Source organism: Colletotrichum fructicola (genome assembly GCF_000319635.2).
Source record: "Colletotrichum fructicola Nara gc5 chromosome Unknown KSG_Nara_v1_contig11, whole genome shotgun sequence".
Taxonomy (NCBI): Eukaryota; Fungi; Ascomycota; class Sordariomycetes; order Glomerellales; family Glomerellaceae; genus Colletotrichum; species Colletotrichum fructicola.
In genome coordinates, this window is record NW_027094061.1 from 1,744,434 (window position 1) to 1,762,824 (window position 18,391).

The 18,391-nt window shown below is 48.1% G+C and overlaps 7 protein-coding genes across 7 annotated transcripts; 3 read left to right on the plus strand and 4 right to left on the minus strand.

Annotated features, from left to right (window-relative positions):
• Positions 1–688: 688 nt before the first annotated feature.
• On the minus strand, positions 689–1,810 carry CGGC5_v017034 (uncharacterized protein; the record flags this gene model as incomplete). The annotated part of the gene is made up of 1 exon (XM_032028032.1): positions 689–1,810. The coding sequence occupies one exon, from the start codon at positions 1,808–1,810 to the stop codon at positions 689–691; it is 1,122 nt and encodes a 373-aa protein (XP_031875649.1).
• Positions 1,811–1,849: 39 nt separating this feature from the next.
• Positions 1,850–2,650, minus strand: CGGC5_v017035 (uncharacterized protein; the record flags this gene model as incomplete). Its single annotated transcript, XM_032028033.2, has 1 exon — positions 1,850–2,650. One exon carries the CDS (start codon positions 2,648–2,650, stop codon positions 1,850–1,852), a length of 801 nt encoding a protein of 266 aa, XP_031875642.2.
• Positions 2,651–7,641: 4,991 nt separating this feature from the next.
• On the minus strand, positions 7,642–9,058 carry CHI1-2 (Chitinase 1; the record flags this gene model as incomplete). The annotated part of the gene is made up of 4 exons (XM_032028034.1): positions 7,642–8,630; positions 8,696–8,745; positions 8,802–8,900; positions 8,967–9,058. The coding sequence occupies 4 exons, from the start codon at positions 9,056–9,058 to the stop codon at positions 7,642–7,644; spliced, it is 1,230 nt and encodes a 409-aa protein (XP_031875645.1).
• A 999-nt stretch (positions 9,059–10,057) lies between these two features.
• CGGC5_v017037 (putative AC9 transposase) lies at positions 10,058–12,035 on the plus strand (the record flags this gene model as incomplete). Its single annotated transcript, XM_066153707.1, has 3 exons — positions 10,058–10,078; positions 10,126–10,237; positions 10,288–12,035. 3 exons carry the CDS (start codon positions 10,058–10,060, stop codon positions 12,033–12,035), a joined length of 1,881 nt encoding a protein of 626 aa, XP_066006926.1.
• A 1,122-nt stretch (positions 12,036–13,157) lies between these two features.
• CGGC5_v017038 (uncharacterized protein) lies at positions 13,158–13,783 on the minus strand (the record flags this gene model as incomplete). Its single annotated transcript, XM_066153708.1, has 3 exons — positions 13,158–13,319; positions 13,665–13,693; positions 13,744–13,783. The coding sequence occupies 3 exons, from the start codon at positions 13,781–13,783 to the stop codon at positions 13,158–13,160; spliced, it is 231 nt and encodes a 76-aa protein (XP_066006927.1).
• Positions 13,784–15,719: 1,936 nt separating this feature from the next.
• CGGC5_v017039 (uncharacterized protein) lies at positions 15,720–16,034 on the plus strand (the record flags this gene model as incomplete). The annotated part of the gene is made up of 2 exons (XM_032028035.1): positions 15,720–15,722; positions 15,807–16,034. The coding sequence occupies 2 exons, from the start codon at positions 15,720–15,722 to the stop codon at positions 16,032–16,034; spliced, it is 231 nt and encodes a 76-aa protein (XP_031875643.1).
• A 1,136-nt stretch (positions 16,035–17,170) lies between these two features.
• Positions 17,171–18,133, plus strand: CGGC5_v017040 (uncharacterized protein; the record flags this gene model as incomplete). The annotated part of the gene is made up of 3 exons (XM_066153709.1): positions 17,171–17,230; positions 17,292–17,309; positions 17,372–18,133. The coding sequence occupies 3 exons, from the start codon at positions 17,171–17,173 to the stop codon at positions 18,131–18,133; spliced, it is 840 nt and encodes a 279-aa protein (XP_066007095.1).
• Positions 18,134–18,391: the final 258 nt, after the last annotated feature.

Genomic DNA, 18,391 nt, shown 5'->3' on the forward strand with positions numbered 1-18,391 from the left:
TGTTCGAGAGCAGAGGAACGAACTTGGCTGGGATATGCCCTTGACTCTGCTGGCCCCGGCCAGAAAATTGCGTTAGGGTATGGGAGCGAGTAAGACGAAAGAGAAGACTGTGAAAACGCTTCACGATATCGAGGGCTGTCAATTGACCATCGTCTTTGATGGAGATGTTAGCATTTACCGACTCCTGCCCCGAGGACCGAGCCTGCGGCTGCAGCTGAGGGTAGTCACATTGCTGATCCCATTGCCCCAGGTAAGGCCGGACTTTTGGCATTGTACATATATTCGGATGATTTATCCCAGATTGATGGTGCGGTTGACGCTCCATTGGATTTCACTAATGATACAGCTTCAAGCTCCAAGCGGCCTACTGAACCATCGGGTAATGATGAAGCCGGCGTGGATGGCACAGGAGCGGGCAAAGGGTCGACGCAATCGCGGAAGAAGCGGTGATGCACACTTGTATTTCTCTAGGGAGATATGATTTGTCATAATGAATGCCATTCATTGTGTTGATTGCTGCAAGCCACATCTAATCTAAAGCTGAGCTAATGTTTCTATCCGGTTGCTACCACCAAATCCTGCCAGGGTACCTTTCCCGTCTTCAATATTTCCAGCCGGCTACCTGACCCAAGGTGCCATTACTGCCAAAAAGTTTTGCTTGCCTGTCCCGTAACGCCATCGTCATCTTCTACATAGGGTGGTCGGGTGATTCGAATGTGAGGATGATGGGGGGAAGCTTCTGGCCAAGCCGGTCAATCCAAGCAGTAGCTTGCGCCAAGGTACCGTAGTTTCGAATGACGGTGGACTTGACCATCCAACACGCAACCTTCAGCCCATCTAATCCCGTGGAGCATAACCGATAGGTCGAAAAGAGGATGCGGGTCTTCTTTCGATAGTTCCCTTCATCATCGTAAAAGTCACCAAACCAGTCCATGGCCTTTTGCTTCTCGACTTTCGACATACCGCCATGGATCCATGTACTTTCGAACCTATTCGAGTCTAACTCTCTTTCCGCGAAGATTTTCACCCATTTGGCTCCACAGGGGCGGTCTGCTAACACGAGAAGACTCTTCGGGCCGTTGTATCCCGAGTCATACATCCGATTATCGTAATACGCTTTTTCAGCTGCATTCTTCAGCTCTGTGAGGCGAGACATTTCGTCGATAATGATCTGAATGTATTCCTCCCACTCTTCTGGGAAACACCCATCATACTGGCGGGGCTCTGGTGTCTTCACCGAGCATACATACGCCTTGAATGTTTCCCAATTGATGGGAAGCTCGAAGCCATTGTCTTCAGCCCTTTCCATCGCGTACGCCAACCCAGGGAATTGTATCGCTAGAGAAAGGTTACAGACATCCGGCCTGTTGTAAATCGCGTTCCGAATTGTCTTAGCGGAAGGTTTCTCCTTTTTGTTCAGCTGGAACGTCACGTCTTCAATAGTTGCCTTTTGCACTCTCATCGTCAATCTCGAGAGCGCCGCTCTGTACTTGTCTCCGATTGGACATTTAATCGGAATGGACTTTGCTTTGGGTTTGTCCATTAAGGGGATGTCGAGGAAAGTTGAGTCGCCGCTTCGTTGCATAATGCCGGTGAGCTCGGTGGAAACTTGAGCCGAATCGTCCTCGTCCATCTCCGAATCCATAACGCTGTTGAGTTCTCTGAAGCTGGCGGTGAGATTGTTAATGTCCTCGCGGTCATTAAAACCTTTGAGTAATGAGAAGGCAAAGGTCAGGTCGACCAGGCTGGTCGACACTGGTGTTCCGCTAAGGGCGGTAATCCATGGCTTCTTCAGCTGTCGTTGAAGCATGCGGAATACGCAGAGCGCCTGGCTTGCACCCACCCCCTTCTACTCATGGATCTCGTCGATAACGAGGTAGCCGAAGCAGCAGCCACCGTTGAGGAGAATTCGGTTCCATTTGTTGTCTCCAACAAGCACCTTCACAAGTACACCCCATATATTTTCGAAGCCAGCGGGCCTTTGCAGCATGTTCCTGGAGACGACAACAAACAAAGTGCACGGCAAACGCCCGCCAACGTCATTCGGTGGCTCTACCGTCGCCGCGATACCGAGATCCCGAAATAGCTGATCAGGATTGCCCTTGAACTCTGCTGGCTTCGGTTTTGGTCTCTGCGTGTCGCTGAACGGCTGTGCGTAGTCGAAATTCCACTTTGCACATGCAAGCTGCATCGTCTCCGAGAACTCATTCCCCTTTTTTTCCTGTTCCCAAGTGGTAATCGCCATACCGCGGAATCTTCGTCGCTTGCCGGGGAACTGGACGGAAGAGTTGGGCCTGAAGAAATCGTTGGCCTTCTCGACGGTCTGCGTGACCAAGCTCGCAGGGACAATAGCCAACGTGCCACCGTTGTTGCTTCCATGAACGATATTGTAAGACATCGACGTACGATCACAGGGACATTGTGGATCGCCGGGCTGTCGAATCAGGTAACAGGGATGATCCTTCGTTTGGTGAAGATGTGCCGTATCAGCGTCAGTGGCGTGGTCCCAGAGGCTAAAGCAAAACTGGCGCACAGCTGCAACAGCCATAAACATCCTCGTCTTGCCGAGACCCATCTCGTGGGCAAAGACTGCGCCGTACCGCCGCTTGTCCGGATCAGGGTTGGTGACCAAGCAAAGGTGTTTATTCATCTCAATTCGCATCAATCGCAGGTTGATTGTTGCGCAGTATATGTCAATACCACCTCAGAGTGTCCCGCAAAGTGATTAATGCGTGTTGCATTCATATTCACTCGGTTCTATCCCTGTTCCTCCGCCTATTGCCAAGCTCTAGCTGCAGGATCCACCCAAATCCTCCTTCGCGAGGCTCTTTGGATTTTCCAAGCTGTCCTCAGCTCCATAGTCAATTGCAGCTCAATCTCATAATTTGATAAGCCTTCTACCTTCTTTCTCCCAACGACCTTTTCCAACAGATGCTCTGAGGTAGGATCATGCCCATTGAGCGGTATTCTGCTTGACTCAGAGTGGCCGTGACCCTTATTCAAGCCGCCATGGGCGATGACGATAGCGTGTGCTAGAGTCAACATTCAGATTCACAGTTTGGGTCCCCAGCTGCGTGGATGACAATCGCATCATTACATTCGCTGTGTCCTTGAATCATTGGGCTCGCCTCGCTTGCCACGCAGCCATAAGTAAGCCATCGTCGCTGTCGCTTTCATCAACTCATTTTGCTTTCATGTTGCAGAATGTTTGGGCTTAAAAGCTGGCACCTGGCATAGCTATTGCACTCGGAGTAAAGTAAACCCAAGTACGTAGAGCGTGGACGAACAAAGACTTGAAGGCGAGTCGGCGATGTATGCGTTGGTTTAAATTGTGGCTTTTTTCATACAAAGACATTCTTGAATCTTCACGGAAGGACGTGATTATTATTTGTATGAGATCTCGCGTCCTCTAATGATCCTTTATAAACATGGTCTGCTTGATGACGAGACTAGGCGAACACATATTTGTTCATAATTGCCATGACTCACGGAATAGACTTACATACATTACGTTACGGAGTCCGTCGTAGCAGAAATCGGTTTCTAGGTTTTGACGTCATTACATCACAGCCATGTTTGACTCGATTTGTAAGTGGCGATGAGGGGTCATCGAGCGTTCGTCACCGGTCCAGTAGCCAAGGCTATGACTTACAGATTCCACAGCACCTGAATTGGTTTCTACCGCGGACCATGGTAGAAATATTTTGATGCTGTCAGGGGGCTTTCCGTCTTTCGTAGAGAAGGGCCCCTACTTATCAGAGACAAACTCCAGGAACAACGACAATGCATGGGTGCCACTGCACCCACAGATCCACTGCCAACTTCCTGCCTCATTTGAGTTTCTTGTTGACTGCCTTGAAATATCTTTGGACTCAGCTCAAGCGGCTATGGCGGCATGCATGGGAAACGTTCCACGTCACTCACTGGGTCAAGGATGCCAACAGGATTTTTGTGCCATCAAACTTTTCTAGACTTCTTAGTGAGCATGATGACATACTTGGTGGCACCTGCCCATGTATGAGCTCTTGTGAGATCCTCGTTGGATGGGATTGCAAGCGGCCTGAACAGGGCATAGCCTGTGTTTGGGAGGCAAATTATGCAACATGAGCAGTCCATGCCTGGGATCCTCAACGTCTATCCAGAACTGACGCTTCTAGAACCCAAATTGAGCAGAAGCATAATGTAGAAGCCTACTCAGGCACATGGCTGACACGTAAGAGAGCCTAACCGGTGTTCGTCAACCTCGTCTGTCGACGAACCTGGGGTTTGATAGTTTGATATCTGGAACGGTGACCCAGGATACAATGTGAGGGGAGACATACTTGTGCGTTAGTTGACAGGAACTGTAGCAAAAAGTTCCCTAAGTTCGGCCAAAGTGAGCATCGGCCTTAGCATCATTTCATCATTGATTAGAGTCCGTTCAGTAAATGACTGCTTGAGCGCTTGAAAAGTCTCCCCTGCTTATAGAGAGACGCTGAACTTGTGCACGGAACCTGTACTTGTGCATGAGACCTGTACTCGTGCATGGGATCTGTATTTGTGCAGAAAGCTGCACTCGTGCGGAGATGTTGTACTCGTGCAGAAAGGCTGCCCTTCCCAATCTCATGGCTTGCACATCCGTGGAGTGTCTAGCCCGGCGCTGTGGAGTCGAAGAGACTGAGCCCATGCCCACAAATCTTCACATTTTGAACTCCTACCGGCCCTGCAGCATGATCAGGCCGGATGTTGAAAAATATGCAACTGGCCCATTCGAATTCAGTCAATATTGTAGGTCTTCTAAGCATGGATAGACCATGAGTAACGATCGTTTTTTTTTTTTCAGCAGATACGAGCCGAAGGTTTGAAATCAAACCGGCATGAATGTTTGTGATGACAGAGGTTCCGCCACGCGCGGAAGAAAACGGACGAAAGATTACCGGGACATTTACCAATTGTAGACCTGTTCATGACAGGTGGTTCTTCTAACTTGAGATATCAAGATTCTTGCTGCGCTTAAGTAGATCTGCGGTCTATGAAGCTCCCGTCGGCCACCATTACAGTCGAATTTGAGCGTGACTAGTTATATGAATGTATTACCTTGGAAACTAATACTGTATTAGAGGGGAAGCTCCAGCGCCGTAATGTAACCAGGGTATCATACTACTGCTACCCTCATATCTACTAAGTCCCTATACCATAACAACAACACTATATAGAAGAAGTCTTCAATCCATTGCGGTGTGGTGAATCTGAAATTGAACGGTCAAAGTGATACGATTACCAATTCGAACCCATCTAGAGATTGAACTATACATGTGCCAAGATAGAGGAAACCCAGGCTATCCGAGAATCACGTCAGGACTGGAGTAGCTGGTGGGAGTAGATTTGCGTAGCAATCCAAGCGGCAAATCTTCCCCCTTACCGTGAAGAAGCCAAGAGCAAAAAGCTCCTATGAAGCGATTTCATGATACAACCACTCAGGAGACCTGTTCATAAGGACTAATGAAATCCTCCTAAGATAACAAACCAGAAGCAGGGTAGCCAGCAAGACTCAGCCCAAGGATCTCCGGCAGGGGGATGGGGACCATCAGGAACTCCTCCTAGTGAATCTCTTTCTCGAACTCCCGATACAATTGGAATGGCAGATCTTCGGTCGATAAGAGGCCTGAATAGCTACAAGATGCAAAGGACTTTGACTCCCTCAACAAAATATTTGAAACTAGAAAGGTTAGACTCATAATTGTCAAACAAAAGATCGAGAATACAGTCTTGATAACACTCAGCAAGACTCTCTCTACTAGTGATAAGACACTTTATAAGTCGATCGATGCGATCGGAGTTGGATACTTTGACGACAGGAGCCCAGGAAGGCCCCTAGGCACAACAAAAGCTCGTCAACCTCTGATTAGATCGAGATCTTTCCCGTCAAGAGTCGCTCTGGCGTAATCTAGTAATTCGAAATGTAGAAGTCCTATATCCAGTAGATAATATGTTTCACCCCTCTTGCATTCTAGACATCTCTAGTTCATGGTTTTTCACGAGACCCTCCTAAACACCTGCTGAATAATTGAATCTCATCGTACGTGACAATAATAAACAAGACGGTGTGAGACAGTACGATTGGTCTCAATATAGCCAGGAGATACCTAGGAGAGCAAATCAATCTATTGACCAAGAAAACAGAAAAGAACAGAAAGAAGCAATCACAACAACAGATCTTCCGAGGGACAGTCACCTGCAACGAGTTACAAGTGCCTCCTCTAAACCCCCTATATTCAAAAAGTGAGGTAAGGTGACCAATCTCAACAAGAGATCTTCCCGGATTGGACAGGAACTCTATTATGTTGCTCGCGATGGAGGGACACACTCAGGAGGACTTTTGTTTCTACCTTTACCCTGATCTGCATATACCAAATAGAAAAAGAGATCTAACGTCGAAAACAAAGTCAAGAAGAACATCTCTAAACTTCCAAAGCTTAAGGTATGTCTTGCTAAGCCTAAATAAATATATGATAGCTATAAGGTAGCGATCTATTTGCAGCATTGTAACTGAAGCAGCGTTCAGCACATTGTTTTCAAGCTATTTATGGAAGCACATACTTCCTTATGATGAAGGATTGAAAATCATGCTTTTCAGGATCATTCGCGCTTTCATACCGATTAAGAAGCCCCAGGGGGAGACCTCATCTAGGCTGTCACCTAGATGTCCTTATCGAGAAATATGGAACTGTTCATATCGTTATTTTCGACAAAAGAGGTCAGAAGTTGATAAGACTACGCGGCATTGCTCATTTCAGTGAATTTCATATAAATGTTGTATCCCACGACCTTCTCATCAAGAGGGGCATCTGGCCTGACTTGAGCCTAGGTAGTAGTAGTTTAAGATGGATGGATCTCACTAACGTCTGCAAAAGTCACTTCATCTCAAAAGAAACGATATACTAGCTATTTAGAGAGGAAGCCTCTATCTGGGGGCTAGGTCTTATGGCACAGAAGTATCGGACATCCTAGCCTGACGGTCTTGAATCATCATCAATAAGCATTAGACGGACTTAAGATAAAGTCAGATTAGCGCTGCAATGATGTGAAAACTATTAACGGTGACGTCTACGCAAAGTCAGAGGCGAAGATAGTCATTAGAAGCGGCCTAAGAGCCTCAGTCAACTGGTATCGACCATGAGTTCCTGTTCTATGTGGATGATTGCATTGCTTCATATCCACACAAGCAAGAGGCTTCTCACCGCAAAGATATCGCGTAATAACAAGAGGTTTTTCATCTCAAAAGTATTACTGGAGAGCTGAATAGATAATTATACTAGAATGCAGAAGCTAGTTTATTATTAGTTTCTACTACGCAATTTATAATCATATCTGCTGACTAACATCCTAATTAAGTTAGTTATATACGCACAAATGGTTACATAAAACGGTCATTATTTTTCTGTTTCTAGTAACTAGAAATCGGATGGGGATCTTATTACTCACCGTCTTTTCCATTTTAGAATGTTACACGCGCAAACCTACAAGCGACTTGAGAAATAACCAAGCAGTAAAGACCGGCCTTGCATGGAGGTCTTTTGATCCTGGCTGAAGCCTCCACGGGTGATCGACAGACTTATGTACATACGCAACTGAAACCCAGCCCATCCGTGTGACGCATGCTCAGTCCGCTACCATTCCTTTAGCCACGTTGGCATATTTGCTGTCAGTGTAACACAAATGGTTTTCACCTGGTTCAAGGACACCGATCTCGTTGTGCAACGCCGCTATCAGACTAGCGTTGCCAACCTTGTCTGCACTAGCTTCCCAAAACATTGCCCCACCCAATCTGCGAGATTTGATGAAGGCAGCTTTCTGCTGAACGGACAATGGACTGTCGTAGCTGATCAGCTCCCGCGTTGCAGGATCCCAACTATATGTTGCCCCAACCGTAGCATCATACTCCTCTCTGGCCCCTGGCCGCGGGAGGTCTTTGTTGTCCCAGACTCCATCTTGCCACGATCCACGCCCAACCTCCGAGAACGGATCGCCGAGGCCGGCAGTGTTCTGAAAGCTTCGCCCGTAGACAGGCATGCCTAATACGATCTTCCGGCTTGGGACACCAGCAGCAATATAGGCCGACACCGCGGCATCTGTCGAGAAAGGCGTCGACTGTGGCCGAGATGTGCTGCTGTACAGATTCGCCTGATGCGCTGCGACGGAATCCCATGCGCCGGAGTAGTCGTAAGCCATGAGATAAAGGCAGTCCACGACGTTCGATATGGAACTGAGATCGAGTTTTTCGTATTTCTGGGGGCCTGCAGGCGACGCAATACTGAGCTGAAAGTGGTAAGAAGGCGCATGTTTCGCGGCATAGGCGTCAAGATGGTGCCGCACGGTTTGTAGCAGAAGGACGTAGTCTCTGGCTTCTTCTTGAGTTTCCGGATATTCCCAATCCACGTCAATGCCGTCAAAACCCCAATCTTTCATTAGCGAGACCGACGTCTTTGCGAACAGCTGTCGGCTCTGCTCAGACCTCGCAACTGTCGCAAAGTGGCTCGACCAAGTGGCACCCCCGACGCTCAATATCACTTTGAGGTGTCGGTTGGCCTGTTTGAGAAGGTAAAGTTGCTTGACGCAGCCATACACATCCTCTCCGTTGCTGTTCACGGCTATTTCGCTAGTAAGTTTCGTAGCTGAAACAGGGCCACTTCGCCAAAAGAAAATGAGCACGTACAGTCGGTCGGATAACGCTTTTCCGAATCCGCCCAGGAATCCGCAGAGAACCTATTGATGAACTTTTTGAGTTGAATCTTCAGCTGTGGCTCTCAAGAGCAACTTACACCTCTCCAGAGGGCGCAATATTGACGAAAGCGTACAGGACGTGAGTGATACGAGACGTTGGAAGCATTTGTGGGTGAAAATTCCGCCCGTAGACGCTCCTGTAGAGGTTGATGAATATTTGATGAGCTACCCAAACCAGTGCGACAGTGGCAGTTATAACATACCAGTTAGGGTAGTAAACAGCATTTTGGAAAGAGGCTCCTGAGATAGCGAGCATTTGCAACATGAGGAAAATCTTGAGCCGGTAGTATTCCATGCTCTCTACGTGCGGGGAAGAGCTGTGACGGGGACAAATTCTACAGTTTTTGTGAGGCTATAAGAAAGTCTTCACGCTTATGATATAGAGAAAGAAAAGTCAAAAGCGAAGGTCACCACCGTGGCAAAAGCTGGATCTCGGTTCCGCTGCTCCTCTCTTGGGTAACATTTGTCACCCAGCCGTCATGGGAGCTAACTGCGCCACGACTAGAAGCAGTTGTCATGACCACAGGTGCCGCAATATAGTCAGTCACGTTAGCCGGTGCCACGCTGGGACTAAGCTCTTTCAATCCTGAGGAATAAAACTTCCCGGGTTGGGTACTGTTCTTGACCGATTGCAAATCTTACAGCTACGTATGATGCATTCATCGCCGCATTTACTACTGCGACCTACAGAGAGTTTCCTAAGTAACATATATCGCATTCTTGTAGTATGAATCTTTGGCATGAATCTTTGATAGAATCTAGCAGTGTGTAATGATGAACTTTTCGTACACCGTTTTACTCCAGCTTCTAGAAGGTGATATCGGCTTCGTCAGAACTCATGACTCCGTGCTGCAAGCGTGAGAAATGATTACTGTTCTATACTAGCATGACTACTGTCAGCGACACCTATGCCCGTAGTCTACTCGCAACCCATGCTTCATGAATTGTTTTCAGCCGAGTGATAGCCGAGCACGGCTCGGGCGTGTTGGGAGCGCGCGACGTTGTTTTCAGCGCTCCCCGTAAAGCAATCAAACTTGCCAAGTTCAATCAATCAATCAAGTCAATGATGACCCTCAAACTTGATTGATTGATTGCCTTGACTCTTTTGACAGGGATCACGATACGGATTAAATCAATATTTCACTGCCGAATATCCCTGCCCTTCCTCATCTGCCCTCCACTGCCCTCCACTGCCCTCCACTGCCCTCCACTTCTGATGGACCCCCCCTTGGCAGGGTATAAATTGCCCCCTTTTGCCCACTTAGCTTCTCTTTTTTTTTTTTCCCCCAGTACAATGGTTGATGTAATGGTTATGGTGATTGTTTGCGATCTTCTCCAGGCTTTGTGGGGGTAACAGCCAAGTCCCTTGAGGAAGTTGAAGGCCAGCCCTCAAGATCTTCCGGAGATTTGCATCAAAATCGTTGTTTCACTGCTGTTATCCTCGATGTCTGTCATCCGTTGGCGTCCTTTGAATGTGAGGGCATCATCAGGTCTACCTTCTCTTCTTTACTCACCCTATGCCAGATGTCTACCACACCAGCAGTCCTCACTCAACCCCTACCCCTCCTCTGAATGCCTTCAGTCAACTCTCAAGGCATAGATCTATCACATCACAGCTTGAGCAAGGCCAAAACCATCCCCTTCCCGACCGCCCTTCGTTCGAAGACCTCTTCAGGGTCATGATAAATAGTAAGGTGTATGTGGAAGAGTCGGATCTTTGGAGAAAGAGTGCAAGAGAGAGAACAAGCTGGATAGGAAGCCATGGATGGTATTTTCTTCTCTACCAGCCAGATGGCCAACCAGGGGCAAGTTACTGGGCTTGCCGTTACTGTGATCTCAAGGGCAAGCATATAATTCTTGATATCAAAGCTACTTCTTCTGCTTCTGAGCATCTCAAGAAGAACCATCCCAGAGAGATACAGGCAGGATCTGTTGGCTCAGAAGGTTCTGAGCAACCTGAAGATGTTCCATACAAGAGACGTCGCCTTGACTTCACTGGTTTGACGAAGAGCCATGCAAAGAGCATCCAGAGAGCTGCCATATGCTTGATTATAGATGCCAACCTTCCCTTCACCATTTATGAGAACCCTGCCTTTCAGTATATGATCTCTAGGGCCAGTACCAAGCTGCAAGCGTTGCCATGGTCTGGCACTTCGATGGTTATTGCTTTTGAGGGTATGTGGAAGCAACAGAAGATGGTCATCCAGCAGGAACTTCTGCATGCTGACTCTGAGATACATCTGGGCCTTGATCTATGGACTTCTCCAGGTCGCCAAGCCATTATGGGTGTTACTGCACACTTCATCATCAAGGGAAAAGGCCCCCAAGTACGTCGGATTGCTATAAGGAAGCAAATTAGTGCTCATAATAGTCTCAACCTTGCAAACACTCTTGAGGAGATCATCAGAGACTGGGGCATCACAAAGCAAGTGAAGACTTTAATCTCTAATAACGCAAGCTCAAATAACACTTATATAGCAAGTCTGATCCCTCGACTTGACCCCTCTGCCAAGAAGAAGCAAGATATCCAGGCCAGAAGGATTCGTTGCTTTGGACACATCCTCAACCTTGTATCGAAGGCCTTCTTGTTTGGCAAGGACTCTGAGAGCTTTGAGAGACAGTCAGATACATATGTTCTTCTACATCAAGATGAGGCTGACCTCAAGCATTGGCGTAAGGCTGGCCCTATTGGCAAGCTTCACGACATCGTGAAGTTCATTAGAGCTTCGCCGCAACGTACACAAAGGTTCAAGATTCTATCCCATGAGATATCAGAAGCTGCTGATTCGTCTGATGGCTTTCTTCTCTCTCAGCAGACATCCAAAGAAGTTGAATTAATCCAAGACAACGCCACGAGGTGGAACTCTACATACCTTATGATTGAGCGTGCCATTCGGCTTAAGGATGAAGTAGAGGGCTTTTATTTTTCTCAAAATGCCAAAGATCCTGTGCCAGCTCAAGATATCTTGACTTCTGATGACTGGCTACAGTTGACGGAGATCATGACGATCTTAAAGCCCATCTGGAAGATAACACTTCGAACGCAGGGCTTTGGAGAAGATGGCTCCTATGGTAGACTTTGGGAGGTAATCATTGTAATGGAGTATCTTCTGAGTCACTTTGAGGGGTGGAAGACCTTCTACAATGGTATCAGCAGTGGGGATACTCAAGATCTTGAACCAGATGAGTTCCAAGCCTTCTCGCAAGAAGCATCTCAGAGATCTACTCCCATCATGTGCTCAAGCATCACAAGCATCTCAGAGACAGTTTAATGAGAGCTCTTTACCTGCCCATACTCGTCAAGAGTACATCAACAGCATCTCGAACTCGGAAGAGATGGACAGCAGTAGCCAGCAGTACTTGAGGACTTCAATCTATAATGGATGGAAGAAGCTGGATGAGTACTACACATTGACAGAGGAGTCACCTCTGTATGCTGCTGCATTACTCCTCCACCCCGGATTTAAAATCAAATACCTGGAGAGAAACTGGCGATCCCCTCGCCAGAAGGAATGGGCATCCAGTGCCAAACTGGCTCTGAAGAGAAATTTCAACTGATGGTATCCTTCTGAAGAAGGGGAGGTTATGAGGAATACAAGTCATCGCCCAGAGCCTGTTGACCTAGATGACTTTGAGCAATGGGTTCAAGCTGAAGTCGCGATACTTGAGGAAGAAGAGGATGATGAGGAAATGGATGAATTGGAGAGGTATTTTGCCCTTACGAGGCAGGCCAACTGCAATCCTGTTAATTAGTAGTTTGCCCATAAAGAGGAATATCCTCAGCTAGGTAGGCTGGCATTGGGGATCTTGGCGAAACCCTCACAATCATCTGACTGTGAGAGGGCATTCAGTGCTGCATCTCTTGCCCAGACCTCACAGAGGCTGGCGATGAAGGTAGAAATGTTAGAAATGCTTCAATGTATGAGGCAATAGCACAAGAGGGGTGCAATTTCACTGCTGGGGGGTTCTGAATAGCTTCACTTGGCAATTCCTTGCAATTAATTGCAAACAATCAAGTATGGTATCGCGATGTGGCAATCAAGTCAAGTTTGACCCTCGTAATTGACTTGATTGCTTTACGGGGAGCGCTGTTCTTTCTTTTCCCGGCTGTCTAAAGAAGTCCCGTACGACGCTAGCCGCAGCGGCCGCATCGTCCCGCGAAACATAGCTTTGACGCGTAGCGTGAGGCTTCCTCAACTCGTTATACTCTTCGCTGTCTTGTGTCTCTTATGTCTCTTGTGCCTGTTCTGATAGAGTGCCACCCGATCCCAACCTGGGCGCTTCTTCACCCACGATACCGTCCATGCCCAAGTTCTTCTGTTTGCCATTTCTTGGACATCTGCGCTGTTGAGACGGTTTCGGCGTCGGTGTTCCTGCCGTCACGGCCTGATACATTAGGTATTGCCTGCTTGCTTGATTTGGTTGACCTGGTTCAGTGCCCGAGACATGGTGTGACGGCGGCGTTGAGGCACAAGCACGCAGCATGCAAGCGCTTGGATCGGCAAAAGCATATGGATCTCCTTGACGGGTTTTGACGAACCCTCGCTCAGCTTCGCCTGTGATTGCGTGGTTCAGTAGCGAAGGGTCAATGTCTTCCTCATCAAATCGAAGGGAGTTCGTCTAATCGAAAGCGACGACACTGCCAGCCAACGTGAGGTCCGCTAACGTCCCACACCTACTTCCGCACATCCGGATCGGCTATTTTCACCAAAACGCCGTTTGTTATGATTCTATATGAAATTAACTACGTTATATAACTAGCAGCGTATAATCAGTCAGCGGGAAATAGTCCATGTCTTTTAACGCCCAAGTGCACGAAGGCGCTCTCTTAGGTATTCTAGTATTCTTCCTCGGGACACCCTATCAATCGCCGATTCCTTCGGAGGTTTTTGCTCACACACCAGACATTTTATGTCTCGAGCGTATGTGCCTGGCGTCGTCAGACCTCTCGTCTAGCTTCGGGGTCTTGGGCATACTTACAGTATCCACAGACGAGACTCTCACAACATGAAAGTGTCATGGCAAACATTGCGCATTGGGAGCATAGTGAGCAACGCAGATGGACCGGCGTTAATGCAGCGTATGACTTGTCCATAATGATGAAGCAGCATACTTGGAATTTACCACAAGAAGAAGCCATCGGGGGTATCTTTACTTATATTTGATCGCTTACATTGATCGGCGTGTATGTCTGATCTTGTTGCGGAAAGTGTCTGTTTCGAACAGCACATACATAACATAACGTCTTTCACTGGGGTGACTTCGAGGATCTTCATAGACTCAGTGAGCTCAGATAACATGCTTTCTATGCCGTTGGTTCTCCGTAGTTGGGGGAAAGCCCCCGCTTTCCTGGATGTTCTTTGGTTCGATGATAAGACTTTCAAGTTGAGGTGCGAGTGCTCAAGTGCGTGAGCTATTCAAGGTAGCTACTAGGGTTTCGAACAGAATATCCAAGCTCGGATTATTCTCAGCTGTCCTGGACAATTTAACATATCTCCCACACAAATCATAAGTTCGAGCGCCGTTATGTTATTGGTATACACTTGAGACACCTTGCAGCTTGAATGCATGATATGATATCCCACATATTTTATATTATAAACCTAATACAAGGGGTACTTCTAAGGTCCCGCATGCTCAGCGACGATCTCATCTATACGTCTTGTATGCTCAGAATCCCAAAGAGAAAAAAGACTCCCAAGACTTCTCAACGGCATCCCGTCAGGATATATGCGTCTATCTGAGCCGAAAACGAACGCGGAAGAGTAGCACGAGGGCCTGAGTCGAGGAATACCGTCGTAGCAAAGAGTTGGCAATTCATCGCGGGAGTTTTTCAGGCAAGGATGGCAAGACTATTGAGTCAAAGCCTGACTTCGGTACAGCGCTGCCGCTAAAGCCAATAAATCAAATAACGCCAAGATTTGACTGATTTGATTGCCCCTTCGCCAGTATTGGTTGATTTGCCCTGTTGGCCAATATAACAAAGCAAATCCATAGAACACGTGACCCAAAGCCGCCAATACAGATTACCTAATTAGAAAATAAGTGAAGCTATTCACAACCGGTCATGATCCCATCAATGACCCAACCTCACTCCCCACAGGCAAAACTCTGCCCTTTAGCCAATTCTTCGTCAGCTGCAATTGACCCATAGTCTGAGGCTTTATTGAGTGCCTTTGCGACGTCAAGGTCAACTTCGCAGTACTGAATGCCCTCTCACAGCCAGCAGCCATAGCTGGTGTTGCCATCACATCAAGTGCTAGTCTACTAAGTAGGGGGTACGTTGACTGATGGTCTCTCCACCACTTAATAGGATCGTCTGTGGGTTGAGGAGGTTGCCTGAGGTATGTCTCAAGCTCATCCTGCTGTCGAGAAGTCTCACAACCACGTTTGCTCTGTACCCATTGCCTGAAGTGGCTGTCTTCATGGGATGGAAGTGTGATCTCAAAAACAGCCGTAGAGTCATCAGACTCTTCCTCTGACCTATACCAGCGGTCAGGCTCAGGGTCATACTATATACAAGTCTAGTTCTGAACATGTTCCTTTGTACCCTGGGTCGATCTGGATCATTCTGATCCAGAATGATCGTTCGGCCCCAAGTCGTGTTGGATCATATTGATCCAATATGATCGTTATCTTATCGTCACATGACTTGGACCATAGCTTTTCCGTTTCCGAGTGAGTCCCTGTTGTTCCCGTGATCCTGCAGTACAAATGTCCTGTCCTAGCCGCCCGATGCCTAAGTGGGTCGGTTATCTGTTATTCCTGCATAACGGGTCGTAACAAATAAAAGGTAGCAACGCCACATGTTCCAAGTTTATGTCACCACCTACGTTAAGTCATCTGCAAGTTTTCAATCATGTATATCAATCTCAAATCACTTGATACCCAAGAAATACCCGTTAAAGGCGTTTTCATAACTCTTCTATGCTTAGAAGTTCCCACTAAGCCACCACATGGTGAGTGCCTTCGATGACTTAGCACGCATCTCAACATCGAAAATACCGCCTCAGAAGGTCGCGATTCCTGCTTACCTGAGATAGGACGGAAGCAACATGGATCTCATCTGTGATCGCAAGCTCTTGCAGATCGATCTCGAGTCGTTCGTGGACGAGGAAGACGGGCTGGGATTCGTGAAAAATGCCATGTATCGCGGCGACGTTCCGGTGAGCTATGCGCCCAATTCCTCCAAGGCTCTGGAGCCACGTCAATCGGCACACAGCAATTTCTTTGCTGTGACGGTGTCGAACCAGGCAGCGCCCGTCGTCTAAGGCGGGTTCGGTGAGTCTCTCGTACTCGCTCTACATGGATCAAAACCAAGCGCTTCGATATAGCCAGAGGCACTTCAGCTCTTGTCTCCATTTATGGGACGCAGGAATGGCTTTGCCAGACCAATAGTAAGTATCGAGGCTCAAGCACTTACTGCTCATCAACCAGAGCCATATTTGAAGGGACGCTATGCAACATATCGTACAACATGAAAAATCAGCCCTGTTAAGGGGGTCTCTGGATACCTTCAATCATAGTCATGCTGCTACGCTGTGTCATCATACTTCTCGTGACTACCTCTCTGCCATTTTATTCCACGCTTCCGTGTTTGGACAACAAGCAGTTGGGCATCCGAGTCGGTATTGACTCGATTGGGCTGAATCAGTTGACTGAATTGACTGGATTGACCGAATCGCATAGTGATGGCGAACAACGATGCGACGTACGAGGCAGCAAAGGCAAGGGCAGTCTACTGCAACGTGCCGATGGCAAAGTAATGCCTACATGCTTTTAGTAATCAGAAGAGACGTGAGGTTTCTGTGTTGTTATGTCCTGTACGTGTTGCGAGAGACTAACAGTTATTGCCTCCAGCGTCCATCATGAAAACCTAGTATACCGAGCTACCCTTTTAACCAACTCAATCTTGACATCTCCTTTATCCTCGCCTCTTGCTCTTCTCATGCGACTTTGCCACCATGGACGCGTTAAGCCCGATTCGGACCCCGGTCGATCTAAGCTGCTCGCTATGCTCTCAACGTGCGATGTTCGCTCTTACGCTTTCCTGTTGCCAGAGCCTCATCTGCAGATATTATAAGTGCGACATCGACCTCAGAACCACAGCAAGCAAACTATCTCACATAATGTGCTTAGGCACGTATAATCGACACGTAAAATGCCTAGTGTGCGAGCAGATAATAGCGCACAAGCCGGAGCCTGATATGGCCACCCGGAGGAGAATCTTAAGGTACTTGAAAGAGCGTCTTAGCGCACATGTGCGGTAAAACACTTTGTACGTACGTTTAAATCGCTAAGCGCACACTACACGGCAAAGAAGCCCAGACGACTTGACACATTCAGCGATCCATGATCAATTGAGTCACAAACGCGCGGATGACTTCGCCGCAAAATATATAAAGATATGGGAAACGATGTGAGATGCTGTGAACATGCGGTGGCTGAACGGCTTGAACGTTGCTGTGTGGGTGTGCTCCCTGCTTCTGTTCCTCTTCTACGTCACGCCTGGCTGGGATACCACCCAGCATTGCTCTTTATTGAATGTGAGGACCCTCACCGACCAACCCTCGTGGGCCCCGCCTCGGCCTGTCTAACATGTCAGCAGGTAACAACAGCAAATCTGGTGAAGAACGTCAGCGATGCATTTGATGTCTTCGACAAAGACCAAAGCCAGCGACGGCTGACCATTCCCGACGATATTTCTGATCCCTTCAAATCCATCGCCACCAAAGCCGGCGCGCATGTGGCCACTGTCGTCGCGTCGGCAGACAAGGCCATCAGCACGGGCGCTGTGGGGCTCATGGATGGCCTAAACGGTTGGCGCGATGCCGTTCCCGTGTATGTCTGTCTCCAAACAAGGGGCGTCTGGCAGCTTGGGTACCCCAACGACACGACCAAGCTCGTGCCGTATGGGGAGCTGAACATGTCGCAGACGTTCCATATCAAAGCCTTGGAGAATCTGTGGCAGGCGGCCCGGCTGGTCGTGCCCGGCCTGCCGGAGATCGAAGCGTTGGACATGGACAGCGCGGACCTGGGCGCGCTCAGCGGGTTGGGCATCGCCCCATACTGGCTCTTGTCGTTTGTCCTGGTCGGCACATGCACGGCCATCGTTCTATCGATTTTCCTCCCGCAGGGTCTGCTCCTACTGTGTATTCCCCGTATCGTAACGGTCGCCCTCCTCTTTGTTGTTTTGTGCGTTGCGTTAGCTTGCATGGCCATCTGCGTCTCTCTTCCGCTGCTGGCTGGCAGGGTGTTATCCGTGTTGGGCGCGAACGTAACGACGCAGCCGGGGATTGCTCAATGGCTTTCGGTGGGGGCGGTCGTTTGGACATGCATGTGGGCCCTTCTCCAGTGTGTATGTGTTTGAGTTGGCTGTCGATAATGAGACTACTTTGCATGCCTGTACTGTAGTTACAGTATAACATACGCTAGGAATTCTTCTCACCTCAAGCAGGAAACCTCTCCGTTGCTGCGTAGTGACCGATAATTCTATGACTGCGGTGATATGAAGAATAGTATCACCGTAACATGGGTGTATAGGCTGACCTTCGTGAACAAAGATATTGATGTAACGGCGATGATAGCAAAAGTTAGCAAGAGAAGTATTTATTCCTGTACTGCGCTG